General features: G+C 41.9%; 2 protein-coding genes across 2 annotated transcripts in view; one reads left to right on the top strand and one right to left on the bottom strand.

Annotated features, from left to right (window-relative positions):
- Positions 1-83, bottom strand: part of mettl15 (methyltransferase 15, mitochondrial 12S rRNA N4-cytidine) — a 35,483-nt gene extending 35,400 nt beyond the window's left edge. The window contains exon 1 of the mRNA XM_060070754.1: positions 8-83. The gene's annotated coding sequence lies outside the window, so the exon portion shown is untranslated. The remainder of the gene's footprint in view (positions 1-7) is intronic.
- Positions 59-27,684, top strand: kif18a (kinesin family member 18A). Its single transcript, XM_060070752.1, has 18 exons — positions 59-242; positions 2,162-2,495; positions 3,203-3,360; positions 9,144-9,248; positions 11,761-11,871; positions 12,007-12,204; positions 13,668-13,844; positions 13,954-14,028; positions 14,137-14,246; positions 15,406-15,568; positions 15,935-16,099; positions 17,434-17,555; positions 17,721-17,974; positions 22,490-22,549; positions 26,357-26,693; positions 26,897-26,989; positions 27,175-27,275; positions 27,386-27,684. The coding sequence occupies exons 2-18, from the start codon at positions 2,183-2,185 to the stop codon at positions 27,520-27,522; spliced, it is 2,679 nt and encodes an 892-aa protein (XP_059926735.1). The 5' UTR covers positions 59-242; positions 2,162-2,182; the 3' UTR covers positions 27,523-27,684.
- The last annotated feature ends 117 nt before the right edge of the window (positions 27,685-27,801 follow it).

Here is a 27,801-nt window from a genome sequence, read left to right as displayed (position 1 = left end):
AGCTTACCTTGGTTGGCGAGCTTAACTCCTCCTACCCTAGCAGCATGTTACTGACGTCACATCTATCTATCCAATCAGACGCGGTTTACGGATATCTTTACGCTTCCGGTGGAAGAGGCTTTTCAAATTCTTGGCGCTTGTCTGTTGGTTAGTGATCCTTCATCTGGCATATTGTAATCTAGATTTACTTTATCATTACTGTATCTGATGCAAATATGAAAAACGCCTTCTATTGATTCAAGGTAAGATCCAATACGTACTACTTTGAAAATAAAGTACTCAAAATTGGTTGAGCTGTTTAAGCTAACGCACTGATGCTAACGGTTATGGCGATAGCATTTTAAATTAGCCTATCTATTTGGCTTTGGTAGTTGCTGACGGGTTAACAACAGCAAATGTCAAAAGGAAATAAAGTCGTTGTGAAAGTATCATCTGGTTTGAATTGCAATTTTGGAAAAGGTTGATTCCTACTGTTGTGGTGTTATGGTCTGTCGGGTGGGTCTTGGATAAGATGGTTTCGTGTACCATATTCGCTTTCTATAATAAAATTGCAATTTATCCTCAACGACAACGAATGATAAGGGAGAGGACAACGACTGATTAACAATACCTGTATGTGATTATCTATGAATCTCTCAGGACATTGTATTTTCTGTTCTATAGTCCATGTGAGACTAAACAAAATTACATAGAGCCCCCAGACCAGGATATCTGATGGACCCAAAATAATCGTTAGAAACATCCGATTTGTGAGGCCTCTTGTCTATTTGTGAAAACTAAGATCCATTGTCTTTATCTTGTCTACCTTTTCTAGCCCACATAAGAGCAGGTCTACATTGAAAACGACAATATCTAGACCCACCAAACCTGGACTGGATTATCATGTAGAAGACCCTATAGACTCTTGATAACCATGTTTCCGATTTGTGAGACCTATTTTCTAATGATGAAAACAAGGTTAAATTGGTATTTACTATTTTCTTCGTGTCTAATCCACATGAGACCAGGTCTATGAGAACCACAATGCTCTGACCCAGCAAAATCGATATAGCTTTCACTTGTGAGAAAAGTGCTGCCGTCTCACTGATTCTTTATCTACGATTGTCTCCCAATCATAGATTATGTCAACTGTCAGACCAATATTTTATTAAGAAAAATAGGTTGATACATATTTAGTATAGACTCTCAGGGCTCAACGCTAAGGTTTTTTTCCACTTGCCCGGTCGGTCCAGTGGGTCTGAATTCTACTTGCCCGAAGTCAAATTTCAATGGCCCCAAATATATATATTTTTTTTTGTTAGTGGTTATCAAATAACGACAAAGGTTCAGGTAAATTGTTATATTTTATCTTTATATTATCAGCTTTGTGATAACCACATTTGCCTCCGCGTTCTGTTTAGCAAAAAGAACCGGCAAGGCACCGGAGGACGGATTATCAGCAGCCCGCTTAGCTGCCATGCAAGCAAGATGCTGCTTGCTCTTATCGTGACACTCAAGCTTCTGCTTTCTGAAAAATTACGTTCCTTTAAAAAAACGAACCGCTTTTATCCGCCGTTGACGGGAACTTAAGGCAAACCTCGCAGAACATAGTTAGTGATTCCTCCACATCCTTGAGTATAACCCAGGGGAACTCCTTCCAGGATGCTTGAAAAGTTCGCTTACGCTTGAGCTCGTACGCAGCCATAGTTCTCACGATCTCGATTTTGATTGGCCGAAGCCACATTCAAATAAAATCAAATAGTACACCAAGCATTACAAGCATTATCCGACGAGGGCAAGGAGAGGGGGCAACATAATAACTTTATCGATGATCGTAAAAAAAAATAAAGTTCCAATTTCTTTATTATTTTTTCCTCCACTTGCCCGAACGCGCAAGCGGGTTGTCATAGTTACTTGCCCGACGTGGCGTTTTACTTGCCCCGGGACGTCGGTCAATCCTTATTGTTGAGCCCTACATGCAGATGCTTTCAGAAACCAAAACTGTAATGCCTGTGTCCTCATACACTGTGTATCACTTATGGCTGTATAACATGTATACAAAAATGTCTTGCTCTTTTAACAAGTACAGTTAACTTATAATTGGGTTTAATGCTTATCTTAACATACTCATTCCAAAAAAAGTGTCATCACTATTGTTTCCATCGTTTTTTTTTTTCTACAGAGTTTCTGAAGAAGATTCATAATGGCGACTGATGTCTGCAACCATGTCAAGGTGGTTGTACGAGTCAGGCCATTCAACAGCAACGAAAAGGGTGACGATTTGAGGAAGGTTGTCCATGTTGTGGATGGCCGCATGTTGATATTTGACCCCAAGGAAAACCACATATCATCTTTTGGAATACCCAAAGTACAAAAGAGGAAAGTCAGGGTGGTTAACAAAGACCTCAAATTTGTGTTTGACAACGTTTTTGGAGAAGACTCTACGCAAGAAGAAATATTTGAGAACACAACGAAAGGTGTGCTGGATGGCTTCATGATTGGTTTCAACTGCACAGGTAAATTCCCATGATAAGTCGTTGTTTTTGTTTAATGTTTTTCTTGTGTTTAAGTTTATCTTATTTCTGTAGTTATTATTTACTTGGTATCTTTTTGGAAGTGCAATATATTACTATGATATAGTCTTAACACTCTCAATCACACACTCTTTTGACACTAGCAAGTGTTTGTATAACCACTCAAGAGACATAATCTCAGTTAAGAAAAAAGCCAAAGCTGCACATAATAACAGAACCCCTTAAAAGTATGTCATCACGACAACCTTCCAGATTAAAGGACACGGCAAAGTAACGTGAACAAATACTTCTGACGGTGTACTAAACTAGACAGGTGGAGGTTGATTGTCCAACTTCTATGACATGCACATTTCATGATTCCATCCTATCCGTGGTTCAAGCCACAAAAAGGCTATTAGCATAATTTGAATATGACCGCATACCAGCACCGCACTGCTTACCACATGTGCCTACTTGGTCTCCAGTGGCTAAGGCTACCAAGAGGTTCCATGGCTCATATTCACTGAAGCAGGTTCCACCAACATTATTTACTTCAGGCAGTGTATGACTACTGCACAGTCCCTAGATCCAAATCCAGTTGCACTTTTTGAGATGAAGGGAACTCAACGTTCAGTACAAAAAGTCGATTTTTGATTGATAAAAGTATTGATAATTTGGTTTTAACATGTTTTATTTTTATTTTCTTACAGTGTTTGCCTATGGAGCAACAGGGGCAGGAAAAACACATACAATGCTAGGGTCCCCTGATGAGCCAGGAGTCATGTATCGCACTATGAAGGAGCTTTATAAACGCATGGAGGATGATAAAGAGGAGAAAGTTTTTGAAGTTGCCTGCTCATACCTTGAGGTAAATCATTTTTCTTAAAAAAAAATCATTCAATGTGATTTTGAGTCGTTACATACTGCAGCCTAGTCTGATTATTGGGTTTGCAGCTAAAGCGGTAAACTCCTATTATCTATCATACTTATTATTAAGTGAGAAGCTTTGGCTGCACAACTCCTATTATCTATCATACTTATTAGTCTGGTTGAAAAGTAAATTATCTCCTACAGTGTTGCAGGTTTAAGAAACCAAGCCCATTGCAAAGAATTAGACAAATATCAGTGAACTCCGCCTTTCATACAATTCAAAAGTACTTTTTTAAATATGGATGATATTATGTTATATCGGATGAGAATGAGATAAAAATGCTAAAATCCTCATTCCAAACCTGAAAACCTTGGGGTGGTCAAATTAAATAAGCATATGTGGACCGGAAGTAAGGAGGTCTCCAAAAAGTTTTGAACCGCTGGAACCCCAAGGGGATGGTATAACTTGTGGTCAAACCTTAACTGCCAAGCCCAACACCCCGTTTTATGAAAACATCTGAAACGTAGTATCTGGGCCTTATTTGACGTGCTGAATCTTTTTGCCTCAAGGACCCAAATGGTCCATCGAGTTGATTTAGCTGTACCTTGAAAGTTTCAGAAAGCCTTAAAAACTGACCTGTAAACCCAAATGACCCTTACACTCCTTTGTCCGACCTTTTGGTGGAATTTTTATTTTGATTGTTTCAGGGATGCGGGAAGTCAGTCAGACATTCATGATTTTCGTATTAATATGGCCAGCAACATTTTACACCAGTTTTAGGGCGCACTCACACTAGGCAAGTTTGCCTGTTCCGTGCTGCAGGAAGTTTCAGCACGCTTCCCCCCCTCCCCGCTGGCCCGTGGTCACACTGCTCCCAAAGGCCGTGGCCTGGGCACGATTGCTCCTTCATATATACGTCATCACGTCTTAATATGATAAATACGTCATCACCAAGCGCCCTCGCCGCCATAACAACAATGGAGAACAACAACGAGATCAACACAGAGATCAACACAGAGAACACAATTGGCACTTTCCCGACTTCCCTATCGTACCAACGTAAACCCACTCGTGAACCGCTTGCCGCCATTGTTTGAAATGATTGTTGTGGGGAAGAAGGGCATGGACCTATAAAGAAAGAAGGGTCGCGCAAGTACTACGTCATCCAGCTCACGTTGCGTATCCGCGTGTCATCTCATTAGCATCTGAACTTTGGCCACGGCACACCTCTCCCAAGTGCGCCGTGGCCAAGGGGCTGTTCCGTGCTGGAATACGGATGGCGTTGCCACACTAGCCAAACGTTCTAGACTTGTCCGGGGGGGGGGGGAAACACTGAGTTACGTAACTACTTTTTCATAAAGAAAGTAAAGATACATGTAACAACTGAATATATGGTAACGAAACGTAGTTCCTTTTTCAATTCGGGGCTACATTACTTTTCCCAGGGACAGATTTGACAGCGATACTGCCTTCTCAGGCAGTATGCTATTGCGCATAGGGCTGGGCGATATGACCAAAATATCATATCCCGATATAGGTCATTCATATCCCGTTAATGTTATATATCACGATATAGCACATTTTCTGTAAATTCAATGATTAAATAGTTTATATAAAATGACCACCTGGAAAGGCCTATTTCGTATCACATTTTGAATTATTTACTCTACAAATAAAGATAACTTACTCATGATTATTTTTCTCTTATTCAGAACCTTTGTGCAAATTATGCATGCAACCTAATATAAAATATGAATGTATTAATATAAAAAGGTAAATGGAAAACACTTTTTTTTGGTTGGTTTTCAAAAATATTAAAACCAACTGTTAACGACCAATAGTCTTTAACAGTAGAACTTTGTATCGTAGCGGCAAACTAAAATGAATACAGGGCTAACATAAATATTGGTATATAAAATACGAAATGTGTTTAAGCCAATGCAGCAAAATAAGGCTCACAATATAAATATATTGAATGGCAAGTAAACAAAACACTCCTTGCAATGGCAGCCGTTATCTCCTTCCATCGTCGTGAATCTTTGTCATATGGTGTGCCGCGGGCAAAAGCTTCTTACACGGTCTGGGGTTTGTTTTCTTTTGATCACTCGATGACTGTACTTTTGTGCATTTCATCCGTAGACTCTCCGTACTGTTTGTCGTGATTCTTTCGTAGGTGGTAAAATAGGTTTGTGGTGTTTGAGTCTGAGGGGACTTGTTTGCAGCATACTTTACAAAGTAAGTTTTTCTGGTCCGTGTCCGACTTTTCAAACCCATACCACGTCCATGCGATAGAAGTAGCCCCTCTTTTAGGTACGAGCTCACTTTGTCTTGGCTGGTCGTCGGAGTCCTTCTCCAGTTCAGAATTGTCACGTTCACTCTCCTCCATGTTTGTTTGTGTTGCCTTCATGTGCCATGTGGAAGAATGTAAAGCGTCGTCCAACTGACGAAAGATATTACCGTAAAGAGTGTGATTTGCGACAAGACGATATAAACGATGGAGCATAATATGAAATTATAGACATTTTTATATCATCACACGATATATAACGTCCAGCCCTAATTGTGCATGCGAGCAGCAAGCGCGCCTGCGTGCTTTCGCAATAGTCCCTTCACAAGCTCTCATTCCACATCTTACGAGACAGACCCTGGTAGCGTGAAGCGGTCTCTGCATCTCAGATATCGCTTCCGTACGTAGGCATTTTCCAAAGCCAGTCCTTACGACAAAAAGCCAGCGATGGAATGAGATAACAAACGCCGTCACTATTTACCTGTGTAAGGACATGGTTCCCTTTCAAAATGTCGATAGAAAGGGCTTTAAAGAGATGTTCAAAACACTCGATCCTAGGTATGCTTTACCTGGCCGCACACACTTCATCCAAATTCAGATGCCAAAACTACACCGCAAGGTCCGTGAGCAAGAGAGAAAGAAATCCATACTATTAAACATTTGTGTTTTTCAGAGATGGAAGTAACTTGAGAAAAGATATTTTTTTCTATGCATTTTTGCTGCCTAACCATTATTTTACCCCTTCAGAGGCATTTATATCGAAATTACAAGATAGAATTAACTTACCCGTGATATAATACTGTTACCGTCTATGTCTCAAATCATACCGTGATATACCGATACGTACAGCAGCCCTACCTCCCACATATCCCCACTCAACTCCTCCTTCGTACAGAAGAATAATTCAAACTATAAACATACTTTACTTTATTTAAAATATATCCTTAATCTCCCACATACACACAAATAGAATTATCAAAATCGATAAACAGTACATCAGAATGTTGAGCTCCTCTCAGGGTTTGCCTATCTTAATTTTCTAGGCCAATGTGCTTCCACCCTTGTTGCACGAAAGTACTGCAGTTGGTATGGGTGATTTGATTTTTTTCTGGAAATAGATACGTCTACAATAATGGAAAGAATAATGAGGATAATTGAAATACACATATTTAAAATATTGTAATGGCTGGTTCATTTAAAAGTAGGGTTGATTTGTGTATTCGGTTTATGAATCTTGTGTTGGTGTGTGTAGGCTTAATAAACACGCTGGGAGCAAATAGCTGTCTGGGATCAGAATCAAACCTAAAGCAAACCCAACCAGTTTTCCCTTGGAAGTTTACTGAGACACCTATGCTTAACCTAAACGACCGTACTACGAGGGAACGCTCCAGGGTTCATTAAAATTAACCAACAGGTAAGGTGTGAAAGCCCACATTTCTGTTAATAAACAATAATGTTAATTTTCGGGCAAGATTAACGGTGTAGGCAGAATAATCCCTGAACGCATAGCAAACACCTGCTGTTTGCAAAACAAAACAATATACTGCCAGTTCTATAGAGTTTTGGATATTGTAAATGGAGGAAATGGTGATCTCTTGAGAGCAAACTGCACCTGCATGGTGAGATAAAGTAACCTACATCTCATATTGGAAATTGTTTGGTCACTAAGCAAACTTCACTACATAATTGTCATATTATCTATATCAGTGGTTCTCAAACTTTTTCTATTAGTGTACCGGCCTATGATATTTAGCTATTTATATTTTCAGATGAGTACCCCCTTCACCGGCACAAAGTGTTCGAGGAAAAAAGGGAGCATAAAAAATGTGTATGCATTCTATTTGGAAGTGTAACCATAAACAGTCAGAGTGCAAATGCTCACAATTTAATGAGAAACATGGGCCTGTGCTTCATGCAACTGTTGCCTTATTTCTCACCACAAAAGAAACAACGCAAGGGGAAGGTATCAGCATGTAGAGGTGAATCCCAATCAAATGTATCCCTTCTGAATCTCTAGACATTTTGGTATTTCTGGGAGCAATTTCTTTTTCACTGATTCTCATTTCACCCACCAATTTTCTATTGTCTAGCTTTCAGAATTGAAACTTTTGATCCGATACCTATCTAGATACATGTGCTACGATACGATTCAGGGACAATACATTTTAATATGGAACGATTCGATGCAAATTAACATAACACATTCTTTTTCTTTTTCTAGAAGCCTTCTATAAAAGAGACATTGCCTACTTTCAAATATATATGGTATAGGGACCATGGAGTCTTGGGTTATATTTTTTATTTCTTTATGGCATAGGGAAAAAATGGAAGACACATTTATAAATTTAGAACTACATGTCTATTTATTTCTTTATAGACTTCATCGCTGTCCTACACAATTTAAAAAATAGCGAAGCTTTTGTCAATATTCCCTTATAAGACCCAAAGGACTTCCACACGTTTTGATTTCAGATTCGCTGGTGCACTGAAAATCGTTTCACCGTTTTCGGGCATATCGCTGTTATTCACACACTCACAACTCTGGTTGTTCCCGGCTCGCGAGACGCACGGCCTGTGCGGAGACCTACACAAACATTCCTTAAGGTCACAAAAAAGAAAAAATCCCTCCAATTTAGCTTTGTTATTCATCTAGCTAAGGCTTTTTTGTAATCATGACGTAGACTGAAGGTTCTATAAAATGACTCAAAACTGTGTTTATACTTTGTAATAGCAACCACCTAGAACAACATATAAACTACCTAGAACACAAGGAACCCCAAGTATGACCATAGCAACCATTAATGACAGCCTAGCAGCCACCTAGAACACCCTAGCAACCAGCCATAACACCATAGAAATCACATTGAACATCTTTAGATACCACCAAGAACAGCTGTTAGAACACTAAAGAAATATCAGAACACCCTAGCAATCATCATTTTAAAATCTACAAACGTGTCCTCCTGTAACAGGTAACGTCCAAAACTGCGTACCACACCAACAGGATGACATGCACTGTTCGATGTGCAATCGGTCACGGTTTGGACAGGTTGAACGGTACAGCAGAGCAGAGAATAAAATACGCCCAATTTTAACACTTTGGAAGTCAAATTATTCTCTATTGACCAAAAACTGTAAAAATCTAACTTTGACTTAACCATATCAACCACTTAATTATATTTAACACCGTATAAACAAAATATATTAGGGCTGTTCAATTAATCAAAATGTTCATCATAATTTCGATTTTTGGATCAAACGATCTCCAAACTAATATAATCGAGTTGAAACTATATCTTCTTTCCTTTTTTTTTTTTAAAGTATATTTGTTTTATTCATTAAAAGTTTTATGGAAATTGCAGCTGGAGACATATTTGTGCATATACCTTTGTGTATTTTTGGAGAAAAATGCTGAATAAATGCATCTTGTTTTCAAACTCAATTTTTTTTTTTCCATAATCGAGCAGCCCTAAAACATTGTTTGCTTTGACAGGTGTATAATGAGCAAATCAGGGACCTGATGACTAATGTTGGTCCATTGGCAGTGTGGGAAGATGATTCGAGGAAAGTTGTGGTTCGAGGTCTATCCCTCCATCAGGTAAGTGGAGAATTGTGTATCTGACCCCCTCCCCTCATGCACACAACCATTTTCATAGTGTATTTCAATGTAATCCCCAAGATTTATTTCCCCAAGTGTCGGATAATTTGATAATTTGAATATTCAAAATGATATATACATTTTATTATGATCATTTGAATTAACTTCATATGTTGAAACTCGTGTTTCTTAATCTAAACCTGAGGGCACCTACACTAGCACCACTAAACAGCCAAGCATACAGCATGGTCAAACGTGGTCGTTTTTTACCTGGCTGTGATTATTCGTTCACACTGGCTCGCCCCGGTGCAAACCACGGAGAGTAATATGAATTGTGGTCGCCGATCATCGCGCTGATATATCGTCCCCCTATTTGTTACGATTTCATTTCTTACGGGGTTTTTTTTTCTTGCATTTTATGTATTTTTGTTTTCATCGTTCATCATATATATATATATATATATATATAGTGATGTATCGTTATGTGATTGACAAACAATATATTCATTATCGCAGAATCGCTGTATCGCGATATTATCGATACCGTGGGCCATGAATCGGATCGTATCCTGTGATTCCCACATCTATATTGATCTGCAATTAGAAAATACTTGGGAACTTCCAAGATCAAGATGGTCTCACAAGGCTAGTGTTGCCTGGACATTGTTTTAAAACCCCTACCAGGTCCGTCTATTGATGTATGCATACTGCATCACCACAATGCAAAATTAAAACAAACATAAAACAGATGTGTAAGCCTCAATGTTAGCTTGGGACGCATTTGTTTTGAGGCATTTTTGTCATGTAGTATTTTGTTCCAATCTCCTGCTATGAAGAAGGGCGTGACCTAGTGTATGAATAATTGTATAATTTAAAAAGGTGACACATTGAACTTCATGCAGGGCTCCAGATGGGGAGTAAAATGCAAAAATATGGTGTTGGGATAGCCATTTTTAAGTCACCCAAAGCAAATGTTTTAAAACTGGAAAAGCATTTAGGATAGGGTAGGCGATCTGGAGATAACTAGCCAGAGTGAGCTAGGTTTTGTAAAGTAGCCAATTGAAAAGTTCCCATCCCTCCCTTCAGGCCTCCTGCCGAAGCCACTCCACCCTAAGCACATGACTAGCCCGCTAGCTTTAGCAAATGGTTCTGCTTAGCCTTGTGGAAGGTTCTGGTCATACTCTATGAGAGCACAGGCAAAGTGCGTGCAGGTAACCGGGCAGGTAGGGAGACAGCCACAGATACTGCAGTTTTTCTACAACCAAATACAACCCAATTGCTTCTCATATCAATCGTGTATACGACAGTGACATGACAGTATAAATGGCGGCAGCTCTAAGAAGATCCATGTCGTATCTTTTTGCATAAGTTGCAAGCTAACTGCTTGCATGTCAAGCTTATTAGTACCTGAGTTGGGCTGTCCCATTTTCTTGATCAAAGCAGTGCATTGAAGTCATTAGTGTGATTCTCAATTGATGTTGATTTTATTTATTTTGATGGAACTTCTGTAGATATGTTTCTGCAATTGGGAAAACTCTTTTTAATGGCTCTTAAGTAAAGCAACCACTTGTTATTTTTCCTCTCCGATATACCTGAGTAGTCTGGCTTTCATTGCTGTGAGCCTTTGTTTAACAGTCTCCAGGGCCTTAGCTATGGACATGCTATCGTATTAGCAATGCTTAATCATTACACAATCTAGTTGAGCCCAATAGCTAGAATTTCTCTGTGTTGGTATGTAGTCTAGTTTCCAAGGAGAGCAGTGTCTCATGTCTTAGCTTTCCTGTATCTATGCATCGCTTATATCTGTACGTCAATGCCCTGACGTCAATGGGATACGGAGGCAACACAGCGAGATGTGTTATGGTAAATAGGAAAAGCTGTATTTGATCAGTCGAGATGCCTCTGCTTTAGCCAAAAACCGAATTGTCAATGGTAATATTTCAGTTTGTGTTACAGATATATAACCTAGTTTAGCTAACAACGTGCCACACCTTAAACATCAGAAAGAAAATTGATGTGCAATCTCTGAAACATGAAATGTCCCTTTTTTTTTTATTGTAAGCAGTGCTGCATTATCTACTGCTGTTATACTCTCAAATGACGGCTTCTTAGTAAGAATCTAGTTTGTACTTGGATCATTCATGTTAATTAGCATCACTCTGATGTCACTATTGGTATGCACTGTGAGCACACCATTATTCTATAGAAGCTGGTTGTACTTCCATTATGCCTTTAATTGCATCAACATGTTCTTTGTCATATTCCATCAACCCTCAATCTGCACACGTACGCCATTCCATTCTGTCTGCAAATTCATTCTGCAAACATTAATTATCAATGAAGCCTTTTGATTGCAGCAATTGCATGTACTAGATTGCTTGGATGCCTTGCAGTAATTTATTTTTATTGTCCCAATAATATTGATTTTATTGCAACAATCAAACTAACAAAAAATATTTATGTTTAGGGTTGACGAGGGAATAAATAGTAAATTGCCCACCCTTCTCTAAAGCCCAAATCTGCAGATGACATTCTTAAGGCTTTGGATCATGGCAACCGAAACAGGTCACAGCATCCTACTGAGATGAATGCCACTTCATCGCGCTCCCATGCGGTTTTCCAGGTATTTAAACTTTATGAATAGATGGAATATAATGCAATTCCCATCGCTAAACTACCTGCAAATTATTCAATTATAACTTTACCGATTTATAAACAGGGGATTTGTGTCCATTAACTGTTTCGTCTGCGTCTCCAGATATACTTAAAGCAGCAGGACAAGAATGCTGGCCTCAATCCTAACGTGTGTGTTGCCAAAATGAGCCTGATTGACCTGGCAGGATCAGAGAGAGCGAGTGCGTCCAATGCCCGGGGGGCACGTCTATGGGAGGGTTCAAACATCAACCGCTCCCTGCTCGCCCTGGGGAATGTTATTAATGTTCTTGCTGACCCAAAGGTAAGTGCACATTGAAATCACAACTACCAATTTGTTTAAATAGAATTTTTAAATGTTATCCCTGCAGCAGGTGATGAAGCTGTCCATTTTAGTTTGTTTATTTTTTGTCTAATCTTTTCTTTTGTTATATTCAGATTATTCGCTTTTATTTTTCAATGTCTGTGAACGTCTATGCAAAACCACATGCCTTTGCTAGAGAGGCTCGAAGGCATGTGTATATTTTAAATTTTTTCTTTTTTTTTTTTTACAAGGGATTCTATATAATTTATGCTTTCACCCCATGGTCTGTTGTTAGGGCTTGAGTCTATTCCAGCAAACATTGTGTCTGCCGCATGCATTCCTTTGTTTGCGCGTGTATCATTTCCTTAAGAAACAAAAAATGTATCACCATGGGGACATTGTTGAATGATTATTAACAAAATCCTTAAACACCTACATTATTTCCTTCCTAAAGTTGAAATGAAGGTCATCCCAGTAGAATATTTGCATTTAATGAATTTCATAAATTTTATTCTACTGTATCAACAAATCTTCAAGTTCAGTTAGATAGCAAAAATAAATCTAGAAGTTGTTTCAGTTAACCATAGTCTGTGTTTATTTATTCGTGTGAATTTCGACGAGCCACTAGCCTTCTGATGATTCAATGGGGGGAAGTTGAGAGTCAGAGTTTTGGGTATTGTTACATTCCAGTTGCATACATTAACCTGTCAACCAGTCTTCTCGGTTTACGTGCCGGTCCCAAGGGGACCAGGTACAAGCAGGCCACATGCATTCAGGAAATGCTGCACACATGTGCCACAGCCATTTGGAAACTTGATCTGTCCTGGCCAGGTTGCTTCCTTCTTGGGCAATGATATCTCTGTGTCCTTGCCTGGGCCGTGTGCTCGAGTCTGTTTTAGTCACCGCTCTGGAGTGTTACTCCTGCCATTTAATATGCGTTACTTGGGGCTTATGATCTTCACGTAGAGCCATGGGTCCTCACATCCCCACTTCATTAAGCTTGGGAACAGGACATATTATCAATATTATATTGATTTACTTTTACCCGACATTCTTTTATTTGACATTTTTAGAGGCTAATATCTGCTCTAAATGCATGTCTGAAATGCGTAACAGGAAAAGCCCAAAATGATGCCTAAATTGTACTAGTTTCAATCCCCAAAGTCTAACTATAGGAATCCTTGAGCGTGATGCCAAAGATTGCGTATTTTTTCTTTTCTTTTGATTTATTTTTGCATTTTTATGCTTTATTGTATAGAGAGAGATAGAGAGGAAGGTATGGGAGACAGAGGGGAGGACATGCAGCCAATGACCGAGGGCAGGATTTCAACCCGGGTCGATGCGTTCAGGACTGTGCCTATGTGGTACGCGCTTTAACCCGGTGCGCCAGTGGGGCGCCCCATCCAAAATGTGGATTTTACTTAAAGTTGCTTGTTTGATGTATTATTTTCTTTTTCTTTCAGAGTAAAAAAGGTCACATCCCATACAGGGCCAGCAAGCTCACGCGATTACTGAAAGACTCCTTGGGCGGAAACTGCAGGACGGTCATGATTGCAAACATAAGCCCTTCGTCCAAGATGTACGACGACACCCACAACACGCTAAAGTACGCAGACAGAGCCAAGCAGATCAAGTCTTCGGTCAGTCCTCTTTCTCTTTTCGTTTAGGGGTCCCTGTCATCTAAAGTGTAACATCGCTTGGCCTAAACCAATGGGGTTTGATGCTTGACTGTCCTTGTGTCCCATGCAGCTGAATAGTAACGTTGTCAGTCTGAACAGCCACGTCGGCCAGTATGCGGTGATCTGTGAGAAACAACGGGAAGAGGTATGACGTGAAGCCCACAATCGTGAAAGTCTTGAGTAAAACATTGATATGTGTGTTGAACTCCTCACTTCCATCTTAAATTCCGTTTGTTGTTTTGTTCATTCCAAGATCCTGAAGCTGAAGGAGAAGTTAAAGGAATATGAGGGGAGTAAGATCCATAACATGGCGCCTGGAGGTTCAGAATTGACCTGGTCTCGGAAAAAAGCAGAGTTTAAGCAGTAAGTCTTGAAAGGACGGGGAGAGGCAAGCCAGAGCACTCTAGTTAGAATAAAATGTAGAAGTGCTAGTTTATTCTTCTATTAATAAATTAGAGTTTTAGTGTAAGTACTGGAAGACATTATTAACATCCAGCTATGGAGTGGTGATGGAGTAAGCATGCGTCTCTGGAAGGTCCATTAATTGTGATGCCACATCAGGCTGTCCCAAGTATTTTCCAGTTTTGTATATAGTCCATTTGGAAGCATCTACCTTTTTCTGGGTTGGTAAGTCTATTCCCTTCAAGGGCCAAAGAGAAAACAAACATTGGGAATCGGGAGGCAAACTGCTGAACCCTCTTAATTCAGTTCTCTTGAACGGATGCAGTGGCATCTGCTGGAGTGGGTAGGGTGGGGGGGTTGGAGGGTGGGGGATGGAAAAACTGAATGAGTCTCACTCCCACACATTTTCATTCACTGGCATCAGGATTCACAACTCGCACAATGGGAGCCTCTGAAGAGCTCCTCTTTTAATGGCGCTTCTCGCGCCATTAAAAATGCAGCCGTCTAGCAAGGCCACGACGGCCCCCTACGTCACCAGGGTTACAGTGGAGAGCACCGTCACATTTCAGCTGCATGGCTCCGGTCTCGGGTGTTGATCCGCATGCGCCCCACCGCTCCTGTCTCCCCGTCGCTGTAGCTTCGGAGAGAGCCTGTGAAAACATCTTCATTTCCATGAAAAGCACCTCTGTCGCTCCTATTCCCAAAGAAAGTGCAGAGGATCGGGCATGGCTCCGTTTTCAAATAGGATTCACGTTCTGCATGGACTTCAATGTGTGATAGTCTATAATGCCATTATTATTATTGTGAATTCTATGACGCTACACTGCTCATGTTAAAGCATGTCGCACGATGCTAGAGGTTAAGCACTGACCTTGCGATGCTTGAGCTGTTGGATTATTTTTTCTGTAATAAGTTCCGTTCAACTAAACCGCTACATTTTTGGCTCGTACTACAATGTTCTCATGCAAATCAAGCCTTTCAAGTAGGAGAGTTTATCTGTGAAAGCTTTACATCAGCTTTACATCAGCTTTACATCAATCATACATGCAGCTATACATTTACCAAATAGTGCCACACAAGCAATATGAAATTGGATGTGATCTCTCTCTCTCTCTCCCAGGTTGTCGGACTCTTTGCAGGCGATCTTCTCGGGCCGTGCCCAGATCAGAAGGGAGCAGCTGGATCTGGAGCGGCAGCTGAAGGAGAACGCGCTGCGCCAGCGGCACAGCGAGGAGGCCAACCAGCAGGTCCACTCGTTCTGTGCCAAGGAGAAGACCGAGAAGGTAGTTGTTTGTGCTGCCGTACACACATTCCTTGATCCCCGCCGCAAATTGCCGGGGTGCAATCGCTGAGTCATCAACGCACTTTTATTGAGTTCATCGTTGTCCACACTCTGGGGTTTTCCGCCCTACAGCGAAGCTCCTTCTGCTTTTACATGGCTGCCTGATCTCGGCCTTACGGGCCCACCTCCCGCACTTATGGAGATTGTAGCGTGCTCGATTTTTGTGCTGCTCCTCAAATGTCACTTCCTGTGTACTCCCCCCTAGAAACCTCTGATGGTTATCAAATGGCCGTTGATCCATGGGTTCTGTTATGTTAAGTTCTGGTTCGCAATAGGATGTGTGGGCTCACCATGACACTCCCATCAGGCCACCTGCAAGCACGAGCGCAGGATCGCTTCCCTGAGAACCACGCAGCAGCACATCCACGATAAGCTGATCGAGGCCAAGAAACGGTTCCAAAACAACGATGACTGGCTCCACCGCGTCGAGAACGAGATGAAGCTGCTGGGCCAGAATGCCAAGCCTCCAGAGGTACGGACCCTCCCCCCCACAAACACACGCACACGGCCGTAAGCTGCCGTTCAGTTTCCTATGAAAGAGTAAAGAAAGGAGTTGGGTAGTTTATTGAGGTACTTGTACCACTCTCTGACTCACCAAGTTCTGAGGTTCTTTCTGCTTACTTTGCAGCGTATCTTGTTTGTTTGTCAGGTTACAGGGTCTGGAACAATGAAATGCCACAATCACTGAAACGGGGGTGGGGGGGGATGCTAATCTGTTTACCGATGAAAATTGTACGTCTGCTCAGCACAACTCAAACGCCCACAATCCCCTTGATTTAAAATGAGCTGAATCATCACAGTAGAGCACCACACCTTCCTGCGTTTCTCGCTGCACTTTAGACGTAGAGTCATGTGCACACGAATACCATTGCCAAGTTGATTTCCACTTTTCTTTTATTCTGCCCAATGGAAACATATTTTGTGTCCGATTTTGATGAAATTGCACTCTGAACTAAATGTTGAAGAGGGTTAGGTTCAGGGTTGAGCGTGCCTTTTTCTTTGTATCCACCTTTGCTCAGCCATTGTGTAAACTCAACTAGTGGCAATCCCATGTTGTCAGAGCTCATGGCAAGCTTATGATGAATCTGCCTTTCATCGTTAGCACCTCTTTACATATTTCACCTGTTGAATTGCAGTTTTACATTTGTTCATAGTGTTCTAAAAGTGTTATTTTAAAGCCCACAGCAACATAATGCGATTAAATATTCAGGAAACCTCTTCTGTTTACGATATTTAAAACGGATGGGGTAATGCATTTGTTTTGGCTTTTGGCTTTTTCCCCTCCTGCCACTAAAGCTCAGTTGTTGGTGTTCTTGTATATTTATTTTGGAAGGTGGGCTGTGCCTCCCCTGGTGTCGTGACTGTCTTTGTTTTCTTCCCATCTGTTCTGTCAGTAATTAGAACCGTGCTCATTTTATTTCTTCAGCTCCCTCGTAGTTCACTGAAGAGAATAAATCAATACCCTTTACCCATCCTTCCATGTTATGTTTTTTTTTTTCTTCTTCCTCGTCCTTTCCAGGAACCGGTCCAAAACCATGACGCATTTGCTGGTCAAATGTTCCCGATGTTGTTGTTTCGTAGTTCTTACACGTCACCCGTTGTTTTTTATGCATTTCTTTTATTTTTTGGTTATTATTCCTTGGCGAGAAGCCTACAGGAAACATTGCCCAAATCAAACCTCTGATCCTGCTCAATGTTTTTGCTGGCCTGAGGCTTACCTGATGTCTCATCTTAACTCTGCCTCCACCAAGAGGGGATAGCTCAACAACTGCTCGTCTCACTATGTGTACCCCCATTAATTTGCAGGTCTTGGAAAAGGACCTGTATTGCCACAGACTGGAGTTGCAGGTGAACGACCTGAAGCAACACCTCAAGCAGATGATTCAGCTTACCACACTGCAGGATCAGGAGAACAAGCGCACGCAGAAGTAGGTTGACCGCACGCAGCGCAATGCGCATTCTAACCTGAACACTGCACGCCAAGCCTGCTCATATGTTTGCCTTATGTACCGCATACAATATGCTCCATGCACACGTTTGATTGCATGTATCGCTGCTGATAAACACTTGTGTCTTTGGTTGTTTTGTTACAGAATGGTGAACATCTTGCTACCCGCTCACAGTCGTCACAGAGTCGTGTTGACCGCGGCCGGACTGGCCGGCGAAATCGACTCCCTGGAGAACCAGGAGCTCGAACAACTGGTGCTGCGCGAGAGGGGTGTGGTCTGGGCTGACCAAGACACCGGGGAGCAATGCACGACAGATGACGGGACGTCGACGACCGGCGGTGACCTGGTGCCCATCCTGTCGTTTTCCCATCTCGCGTACCACCAGGACAGCCCCTGCAGTGAGTCGTCGCTTTCTCAAATTTTGGGCCAATATAGGTTGATTTGCTCAAGCATTTACATAACCGGGGTCTTACAGTTCCCGTGAAAAAAAACAAAAACGGATTATACGGGATGGAAACCACGGTTCGGTGCACAAACTGAAATGGTACGGCTGTGCCACATTTCAATGTGCAAAAATAAGGTGTATTTTTCAGCCGCAGAGGGGAAAAAATAAGCCTGATTTCAGCATATTCAACAGAGAAAATAAGACTGAATTAAGAGTCAGAGCAATTCAATCATTAAAAAACCTGATGCTTTCTATTTGCAGGATTGTATAAATACTTAAGCATATGCAGCGTATCATCGGTAACTTTAGGGTTGATTGACAGCTTATTTGTATAGAACGTAAGAGAACATCATGTTCTAGACCACAGTAAGGTTGGTACATTTCTAATATGAAACCAGCTTTATTGCGGCATGGGAGAGAATGGTGAGTACAAAGATTCAGCAGTCGTAAGACCCCACAGTGTCATTTAAAGTTTTGGAACATGTGGACCCTGCATGGATAAATGCGCTGGCAAAAAAAAGTGATTGATTTTAATCAGTGAGCATCCATGACGCGCCTCACCTGTACTAGCGAGAGCACGTCCAACATGTTGACCCGGTGGGGTAAATCTATCTTAATGCATGGTTTTGATTGTTGCCCTTTATTGAGCAATAATCTAAATCTCTATAAAGATGGATAGATTGATAGATAGCACCAACCCGAACACCATGAATGAAAACCGTGAAACGCACAGTGACTGACTTTCTCATTTGAAAATATGCCGATGTCAAGGATTTATATTTATGTACACACATCGTTGTAATAATATGGGTATTACAGGTGTATTATATATTAGTTGTGGGCCATGGTATGCCTACAGATCCATATTCAAAGTTGCAGGGTTTAGAAATGTAGTGGCATCCAGCGGAAGGGACCTACTGGATAGAATTTAATATTCATAACTATGTTTTTAATCGGTGTATTATGCCATTCAGATAAGAATCATTGTGTTTCCGTTACCTTTTTGGATGGGCCCGTTCTATCTTCATATAGTCAGTCCTGTTCCATGGAGCCCGCCATGTTTCTGCAGTAGCCCAAAACAAATGTTAATTAAAAAAGAAAATCATATATTATCTATATATTGTATACTATAAATGTAAAGCTAAAGACTAAATGTCTAAATACAATTCATGCATCTATTTGGGAACCTCATCACTTCAATGATGTCTACTCTATGCTGTAGCGAGGATGATATCATTTAGGAATACCTACTGTCACCTTACATAATATATGCCTCTAGGTCAACTTAGTCGTTGGAAAGGGAGAGTTGTGCGTATTCAGTTGGTTGCAATCTGCTACCTCACTGCGAGACGCTACTAGATTCTCCACAGACCTCCAGACCTTTAAACTTGATGGGTTAACACATGGGTTTTCCCCGACAAGAACACATCTGTGATAAAGGCATGTTACTACTAAACGTATATGAGACTTCATTCTAGCGATGTCCTCCTTCAAGGGTTGAAAACGTGTCACCTTTCAATGAAACTCGCCATTTTTATTTCCACGTTGGCCATATGCTGCTCTCTTTCAGCCGTTTGATTCACAAACTATTGACCCGATCCGATTAGCGCGGCAAATTGATCTCATTCCACAAATCTATCCAGCCGTATTTCTAGAGCTCATCTCTGAATCCCATTCCACCTCGCCTTTTCTAAAGTAACAAATGTTACTCCCATGTTTCCCCTCAATTGGTTCTAAATGCACCAGCAATGGAGAGTTCCCAAAGATTTATCCGATAGTGAATATCTAAAGGTTTGCGTTTCCTGGTTTAAGATTGCATTGGATTAATTTGTAAACCTTGTTCTACAAACCTAGCAAGAATGAATGGCCTGCACATAAAGGATAGTTCCTAAATTAACAGGCAAGGTATGTGGCATCATATTGCTCTAGTTTGGATGCCATAATACATATTCTCCCCAATATGATTAGAATTAGTCTTACTTTCTGTCATATGTGAGGGAACTGGGACACAGAGTTATGAGAAGGACAAATTGTATGACATGTAATTCATTACTAAAATGATTACAGTGTTATGAAACGGATGGAAGACCCCCCTCCCAACCAATGTTGGATATACCAGTGTTCCCTGGACCACCAAGCACTACAGTTGGCCTACTACCACAGTTAATGTAGGCTATACAAGACTGTAAATAGTGCCTTTGAAAATATTTATAGTAGTTGATATGGACCTCTAAACTACACATGTAACCTGTGACTTGGTGATTAAGTTAGTTGGTGTAGTTGTTTTCCAAGTGAGGGGTTTTGAGTTGGAGGAGGCTCAATGGTGCTCTAATTGGAGACAGGAGTCACTGAAGCAAATCTGATACAAAACAAACAAACACTATCTGTTAACTATAATTGGCTCTGAATATCACTAACAGGCGTTTGTGTGGCCCTTTGACAGAGCACAACAAACCTGCACAGGATTTTCTTTGTTTTTAATGCTTCTTTTGGTCCTCACCAGTTGGTACCGCTGCCCATGGATATGAGCTGCAGTCAGACATGAGATGTTAATTCACAGATGAATCAGCCAAGCAACTTAAAAACCAAAGGTCTTCTTAGAACTGTGACTCACTTTGGGTATACACATCCTTAACACTGACTTAATCTTGACCATCGCCGCCAAACAAGATGTTAACACGTTTTATGTCCTATCACATTTAGTCTGGGTCAGCATGCTGTTGTTCCACCTAGCAACACCCAGGATATTCTGCTGAGCACTCTTTTATGACACACTAGCCGCGGCAGACAATGGCGCGTGAACCAAAGCCGGCCAACGAATCCTCCTTTAACTTTGATGCTGTCCATCACCCATGGGCTGGTACACTCAGCACCTGTCCCTCTGCGCCAGCTCCCGCTCCAGCCCATTGTTTCATATTTTGTCTCTTTTCTGCCCGGTGTCTTCACCTATTCTCACTCATACGGTGTCATTTGACACTTTAATCTTTTACCTCCTTTGAACATGCAGGTAATGAGGGCTCTTTGTAGCCACCATTGTTCAGGCATAGAATTATTTCTAATGCTTTTGAATCATTTGATTGCATTTATAATTATGAAGATGGCGGATGGTTATTTTGTTGTCTTTGTTGCAAAAATCCTTAATCAACAGATAACGCAGTAAACTAAAAGGTTAATATCTGAATTGTGGGTTTTTTTAAGACCTTAAGTCTTGCTAGATACCACCTTGAGCACTTGCTAGATACCACCTTGAGCAAACTAAAAGGTTAATATCTGAATTGTGGGTTTTTTTAAGACCTTAAGTCTTGCTAGATACCACCTTGAGCACCGCCAGACCAGCCTTGTGTTCACATTTGCATTTCACAATGAACGGCCTTGCATTGGTTGGGAAGCAACCGTGATTTCCAAATATGGCCTTGTGTTTTTCAAAAAACACTTGCGCTACCTTCGCTCTTGTTGAAAACTTGAAATTCAAAAACAAATTTTAATCTGAAAAAACCTTCCAAACAGGCTTATGTTTATCTTCCAACTTTGTCACTCTTTATCGGTTTCAAACAGTTGAATTGCTTCTAAATTGGTTCTCTTTTGGCAGATATTCTTGTCCTTCATAGTCTAATACTCTTTCCCCGAGCACTGATTGTTCCTCGCATTAAATGTTATTGGAAAAGTCTTTCAATTTTTTATCAGTTTTTTATTTATTATATGTTACAATGATTATTCAATGTTGTCCTTTTGGACGTACTTGTTAAAATACGATGTGTGAAAAAAGCGGCTACATGCTTAAATCGTATAGCTCAGACGCTATCCACTAGCTTACCCTCTAACCTCTTTAAGTTAATCATAACGTTATCTAGATGGAATTTCACCCAACACTTGAAATAAGGCTAACGATTGTTTTTTCAGGTTGGGTTTTATAACGCAAATATAGACGATATTATAATGCTTGTGAGGCAAGGTTGTTGACATGTTGGATGAGGAAACATTCAGGGTTGATAATCAGAGCAGCAACTAATGAAATAAGGGTGCATGCCCCCAAATGTTCCTCCCCAAACCCCAACATCATCGCCCCTTCTCATGCCATCAAAGCTACCCTTACATGCCTTCTGCACTTTGTCCAAGTGTCTGGACATCAGCCAACAAGGAGTAATGCATAGAGATGACTACTTCAAAGACGAGCAGGCACAATTTAAGATTGTGTTATTTGTCATAATGCTATAATTGCTGCAAAAGACAGTCTTCCCTGTTTTGAAACGAGAATTGTTTAATGACCTTTCTGAAAGGGAGTATATTGTTATTGTGAATGTTTATTTACCGAACTATTCCTTTAGAAAAAGAAAAAAATAACGAGTATTCAGCATGCGTCTGTATGGTACTCATTAATATTGTCCAAGGTTGGCAGGTATGTTTTTGGTTTATTATTATCTCTGATCAGTGTGATGAGTCATTAATTACATTAATGTTTTGTATTCAGGTGCAGAATTGCCCAAGATAATATCAAGAAGACTAGCACACAGGTCTCCATCAACTAAAGGTAATTGCCTCCACCCTGACGTAAAAGATCCTGCATAGATATTCCATTGCTTTCTCGTCATCATCATTCTCCCCCAAAAAAGATTTGCCCACAGAATAAACTTTACATTTTATGAAATGAAATAGAACACGTCATATAATTTACAGTATGGCAGCTGCTCCTCCATCCTGTACTTGCTGAAAGTTAAGTAATGAAATCTAGGGAACTCTCCAAGCCACTTCTAAGGAAGTAAACCACACATGAGGAACCATTTGGGGAAGGGATCAAGGGAGCTCTTGAAATATAGCCCTCCGAATTGACTGTAAGGACATTTTCTGCAGACCAGCTGGAATATATGTTCTATGGATGCACATTGTGGGAAATGTAGCTTTTTATGAAGAGAACAATTAATTTAAAAGAAACATTGGTTCTAATTGTGGTGTTATTTGGGCAAGTCGGGGATTAAGCTAGCAAGCCAACTACAAAGGGTATTTCATGTAACTTTTTGGGCTAAACAAATGATACTGCGCATAGCTGAGAGGTCTTTATATTTGTCATTTGTCAAAGGGTCAGTGACTACGTTTCTTGTTGATTATGGCACCAACATTTTAATGTGACTCTTCCTCATTTGCCAAAATCCTCCCACATACGATATACCAAAACTAAGAAGTTGTTTTTAGTCAAGATGACGTTTACGTGTGTTATCAACTTCTTGATAGATCACAGAGTAGAGGTGTTGCAAAACCTTAAAAGTGTAGAACATTACCTGCAATGAAAGTGAAAGGAAAAGCCCTTCATAGTGCGGGGAATCCCTGTGTCCTCATGCACTATGTTCAGATGCTAGTATAGAGTACAGGCCCAGCATATCCTGTTCATTATCAAACACCCTCAGCAGAGTATAGTCATTATATTTAATGTCTGTAGTCTAGCTCTACACACATGTTTACCCTTGGGATTGTCCCTTATTGCAACACTCTTAATTGTCTTGCTTTTGCGCATAACTTTCTCATATTGGCGTGTGTGTGTGTGTGTGTGTGTGTGTGTGTGTGTGTGTGTGTGTGTGTGTGTGTGTGTGTGTGTGTGTGTGTGTGTGTGTGTGTGTGTGTGTGTGTGTGTGTGTGTGTGTGTGTGTGTGTGTGTGTGTGGCCATCTTATGTAGCACCTCATGTTGCTTTTTGCATTGCATTTCATGATTCCCACTTGTACATCCTAATTAAACCAATTTTGGCCATGAAGATGATGATTTTGCATAATTAGGTGAGGCATACTCTATGTAACATCGTCAACAATAATGAAAGCTAAGAATGTTCCATTTATAATCTTCTCCCAGGACCAACCATAGTCCAATCACAGTGTATTCCCCGTGTTGCTAGGGAGTTTATTCATGATGTCACCCGTGATTCCCTTCATGGTCAAAGGCACATCCCTAATTTGCTGTAAATGTCCCAAAATGATATAATACAAATGTAGAAAATTCCCCAAACCATCAAAAAAGGCGTACTAAAAAGGAGACTGGTGCATTCTTAGAGCAGTCCTCACAAATCTCTCGCAGAAGTTATTCTCCCAATGGGACCCACAAATGCGATACTCTAATACCATCCGAGAAATTGGATGATGTATATTGTATTGCAGTCAATTTGGCATGGGTTTTTTACCTTTCTCTCTGGGGTTCATCAAGACCAGTGTCCATAAACCTGTTTCCATTTTAGAAAAGCTGTGAAGGCATGTACTTCAACATGAGGTGTGAGCTGATGGAACGTCTTTCAGAGATTGCAGTGGGAACGCATGGCGTTCATGAGTCAGAGCCACACATGTTAACGCTCACAGGCAAAGAAAATGACGTAAATAATAGGCAACAATGTCACTCCAACAAGGATATCGACTATATTCGAATATATTGAACAATAAGCCCAGCAATGCATGTTGCTTCCATGTCAAGATACCCTTTTAAAACCCGCAGCGAACACCTAGGAGATGTTCTAACCGCTCATATCAAGGGGGGCAACCACTGGGGCCACGTCTGGTCCCTCTGCTCTTGAGTTTGCACAGCAAAGACAGACGGGCGACTGGTTGACGCGGCGGCGTGAGAACGAAGTGCATCGTGCTCCAGGTGGGGGTGTTCTGGTTTGACCGTAGCACCGGACTAATGCGAGAGCGCATCCAACACGCATGTCCGTTAGCGTACTGGGCTGCGGTTATGAATGCTAATGTGCTCCCGCCGCAGACTGCTCAGTCTCTGTCGGTGCTTATATTTGCAAAAAAAAAAAAAAAAAAACCTTTTTTAAAGTGTTTTGTTTTTCAAAGAGTCCCATCGAGGGAACTGATCGGCTGATACGGCCGTGTTGCATCGCTGTGTAAAGGGCTAATGGTGCTCTCGTAGCCGGCGAACGGGGCGCATGGCGAAAGACAAAGATGAATTGTCACATCGGTTTGTTTTTATTTCTCGTTTCCCCCCCCGCCCCCCCACCCAGAGTTATTTATAGGGATCTAAACCTGACTCGTGTTTGTCATTCAGCCGGGCTCCCTCAGCTGTTACCCGTAGCCAATGAGAAGAGAGGGCTCCACCCTGCAGTGCGAGGAGCCAATCGGACGGCGACTCTTTTATATTTATTTTTGAGTGAAATGCTTTTTGTGAACGAACGAGACTTAACCCTGTGTGGGCTGGATGCTACCGGCTGTATTTATAGGAATGTTTCAGCGTCTCGTTGATTGTGAGCACAACGCGTACGCACGCACACGCGTCCCCACCCATACACAAAGCTGTTCTGTTTCCCCCCTGGCTGCTTCCTCCTCCTCCTCCTCTCCGTCCCCTGTATCCTCCCCTCCCGCCCTGTTTATTGCAGCAGCACTATCTTATCCTCGCCCCAGCTACTGACGGATTGTCTGGCTTTTTGTTTCGATTCAAGCTCTCCTTCCTGCCGTGTACATACCTCCACCCCCCCCATCCCCTCCCCCTCTCTCATCCACTCTCCTCTCCTCTCTCCTCTGTCTATCCGGCACCTAACCCTCCCCATCCCCTCTTGAGCTTCATTCATGAAAATGCCGATCCGCAGCAGGGCAGGGGAAACGTCAACAGACGTAAACCCCTCGTCCCCACCAACCAGAACCGTGCAGCAGCCGCGCGACCCTAATACAGCTGAGCTTCTACCAGAAATAGCAACTCATGCATGTATTAATCCCCTACAAGCCAAAAATATGGGATTGAAGGATCGTTGCTGCCATTTATTGTGAGGAACCACTAGTCCGCATTTATCACCGACTGCCCGTCCTGCTGTACTATATCCACTATGACTCGAATGGCTTCAATATTGCATTCAGCTGTCCAGGTTATATATATCGTTGAATACATTAGGTGTCTGTTTTGTCGACGTTCATTTCATCCTTTTGCCGGGCCTTATTACATTTTGATTTGGTTAAAAACAATCCAATTGAATCGGTTCATTTATTTTTTTTACATGTCCGTTGTGGTAGAATGTTCATAATAACACTGTAAAAAGGCAATAGAGTCTGTCTGTAAATATATCAGTAATATTTTACATGATGCACTGTAACTCCTATAGAGCCGAGCTCCACAGCATACCATCAAATGCACTCTGTGTCCCTGGCTCTATTAGCATCACACGACCACAGTGCGTGTCCGTGTTGACTGCATGTGGCCGTGTGGGGCTGTGTTCAGACTCCCAAAGCGGCGGAGCGGGCGATGCTCGCATTCAACACCGAAAGAAATGACAACGCTATAGTGTTCCACCGGAACGCACCGGGAGGACGAGCCTGGTCCAAGCCCAGTCGTCGCGCGCTTCACGGTCTCTTTTATCTTCACCGCTGCAGGGGACCAGGGAGTCCCTGACAAGCGGCCCGTCAGGAGGAACCTCTCGGCGTCGCTGCCGCCGTACGGCCCCGTGGCGACGACGTCGGCGCATCAACACAGCCTCCAGGTCACGGAGGAGGGCATGTTCCCGCTGCAGAGCACCCCCCTGCCGCAGTGGGCTCCGGGCGCCGGCGCCTATGATCCCAACATGACATTTGAAGTGGCCGACGGCGAGGATCAAACGGCGGACGACTCCAGGTCGGCGGCTCCCGCTGGCGTCTCCACGTGGCGGGGCTCGGACCCCGCTGAACCACATCTGTCCACGGCCGTAGGGTCCGTCGCGAGCACTAGCAGAGGGTGCGAAACGCTTGCCTTTTGTCTACGCTGTATTTTTCTTTTTGCATTGGTTAACTTGCTGAATGTTTTTTTGCAAATTGAAATGCACTTTTTAAGTACTCTCACCCACTGCTTACCACGGTATAGCATGGACATATTATGTGTATTTTATTTTACTAATTCTTTTCCACACCTGTGTTTATTTACTCCCATCCACTCTATAGTTTAAAGGTCCCATCTTTGCTGGACAGAAAGTGTGCCAAACCGCCCTACATGGCATTGACTTCGGCGGCGATAGGAAAGCGTAAACTAAACAGGTGAAGTTAATAGTGGGACCCTACCTGCCTCAGAACGACCCACGTATACAGTACATTGTATCCTCTTGGTTTACAACGGCAATCTCCACCCTGGGATCCGGCCAAACGGGAGAGAGAGAAAGGGCAGCGAAACATGTTGCGTCTTAACGTGGCTGTTGTTTAACATAATGTGTACGTCTCCGCAGTGGCATCAAGGAGGAAGACGCGACCGCTGTTGTGGCCTTCAAGCGTGTGAAACTAGAACCGGCGGTCACCAGGAGACCTCTGAGGGTTCAGCGTGCGGCTGGTGAGTTGAAATACATCTGCTGCAAGTCCAGCCTTAAAGACGGCCTGGAAGCATGTTCTGCAGAGGGGCTGACCAGTCTGATCTCTGAACACCCTCCCCTCTCTGTCCAGGGTCGGACGAGAACAAGCCCAGGAGGGTGGTGAGGAGCAAATCGGAAAGGATGCTCAACGAGCGGGGGGCTTGCAAGTCCAGGTCCACCTTCTATAAGACCGCCCAGCCGTTTGAGCGAGTCGTAAAGAAGATGTGAAGCTGATCCCTGATCCATTCTCTCCCTCACTCTGTCTTTGTACATATCTTTCACTTTTCACACTGCTTTTGTTAAATTGAAATGAAAAAGTCTTACAATAGTTGTTTTTAATGTATATAGTCATGTTGCCTGAAGATTTCTTTCAATAAAGCAGTATAATTCCATTTTTTGCTGTGTTGAGTCTAATTAGTAAGATAACATATCTGCTAGCTGGTATATCACCAGGTCCACAGTTGTTTCTGTTCCATGTATGCATTGCAGTTTATGTACATGTCCTCC

Source organism: Gadus macrocephalus, chromosome 14 (genome assembly GCF_031168955.1).
Source record: "Gadus macrocephalus chromosome 14, ASM3116895v1".
NCBI lineage: Eukaryota > Metazoa > Chordata > Actinopteri > Gadiformes > Gadidae > Gadus > Gadus macrocephalus.
The sequence above is the reverse complement of the archived record's forward strand: the minus strand, read 5'-3'. Positions and strand labels throughout refer to the sequence as shown.

Coding starts and splice junctions, on each gene's coding strand:
- kif18a (XM_060070752.1), top strand. CDS start 2,183: ATGGCGACTGATGTCTGCAACCATGTCAAGGTGGTTGTACGAGTCAGG. Junction 17,975..22,489: donor CCACCAGGACAGCCCCTGCA/GTGAGTCGTCGC, acceptor TTTTGTATTCAG/GTGCAGAATTGCCCAAGATA. Junction 27,276..27,385: donor GAGGGTTCAGCGTGCGGCTG/GTGAGTTGAAAT, acceptor CTCTCTGTCCAG/GGTCGGACGAGAACAAGCCC.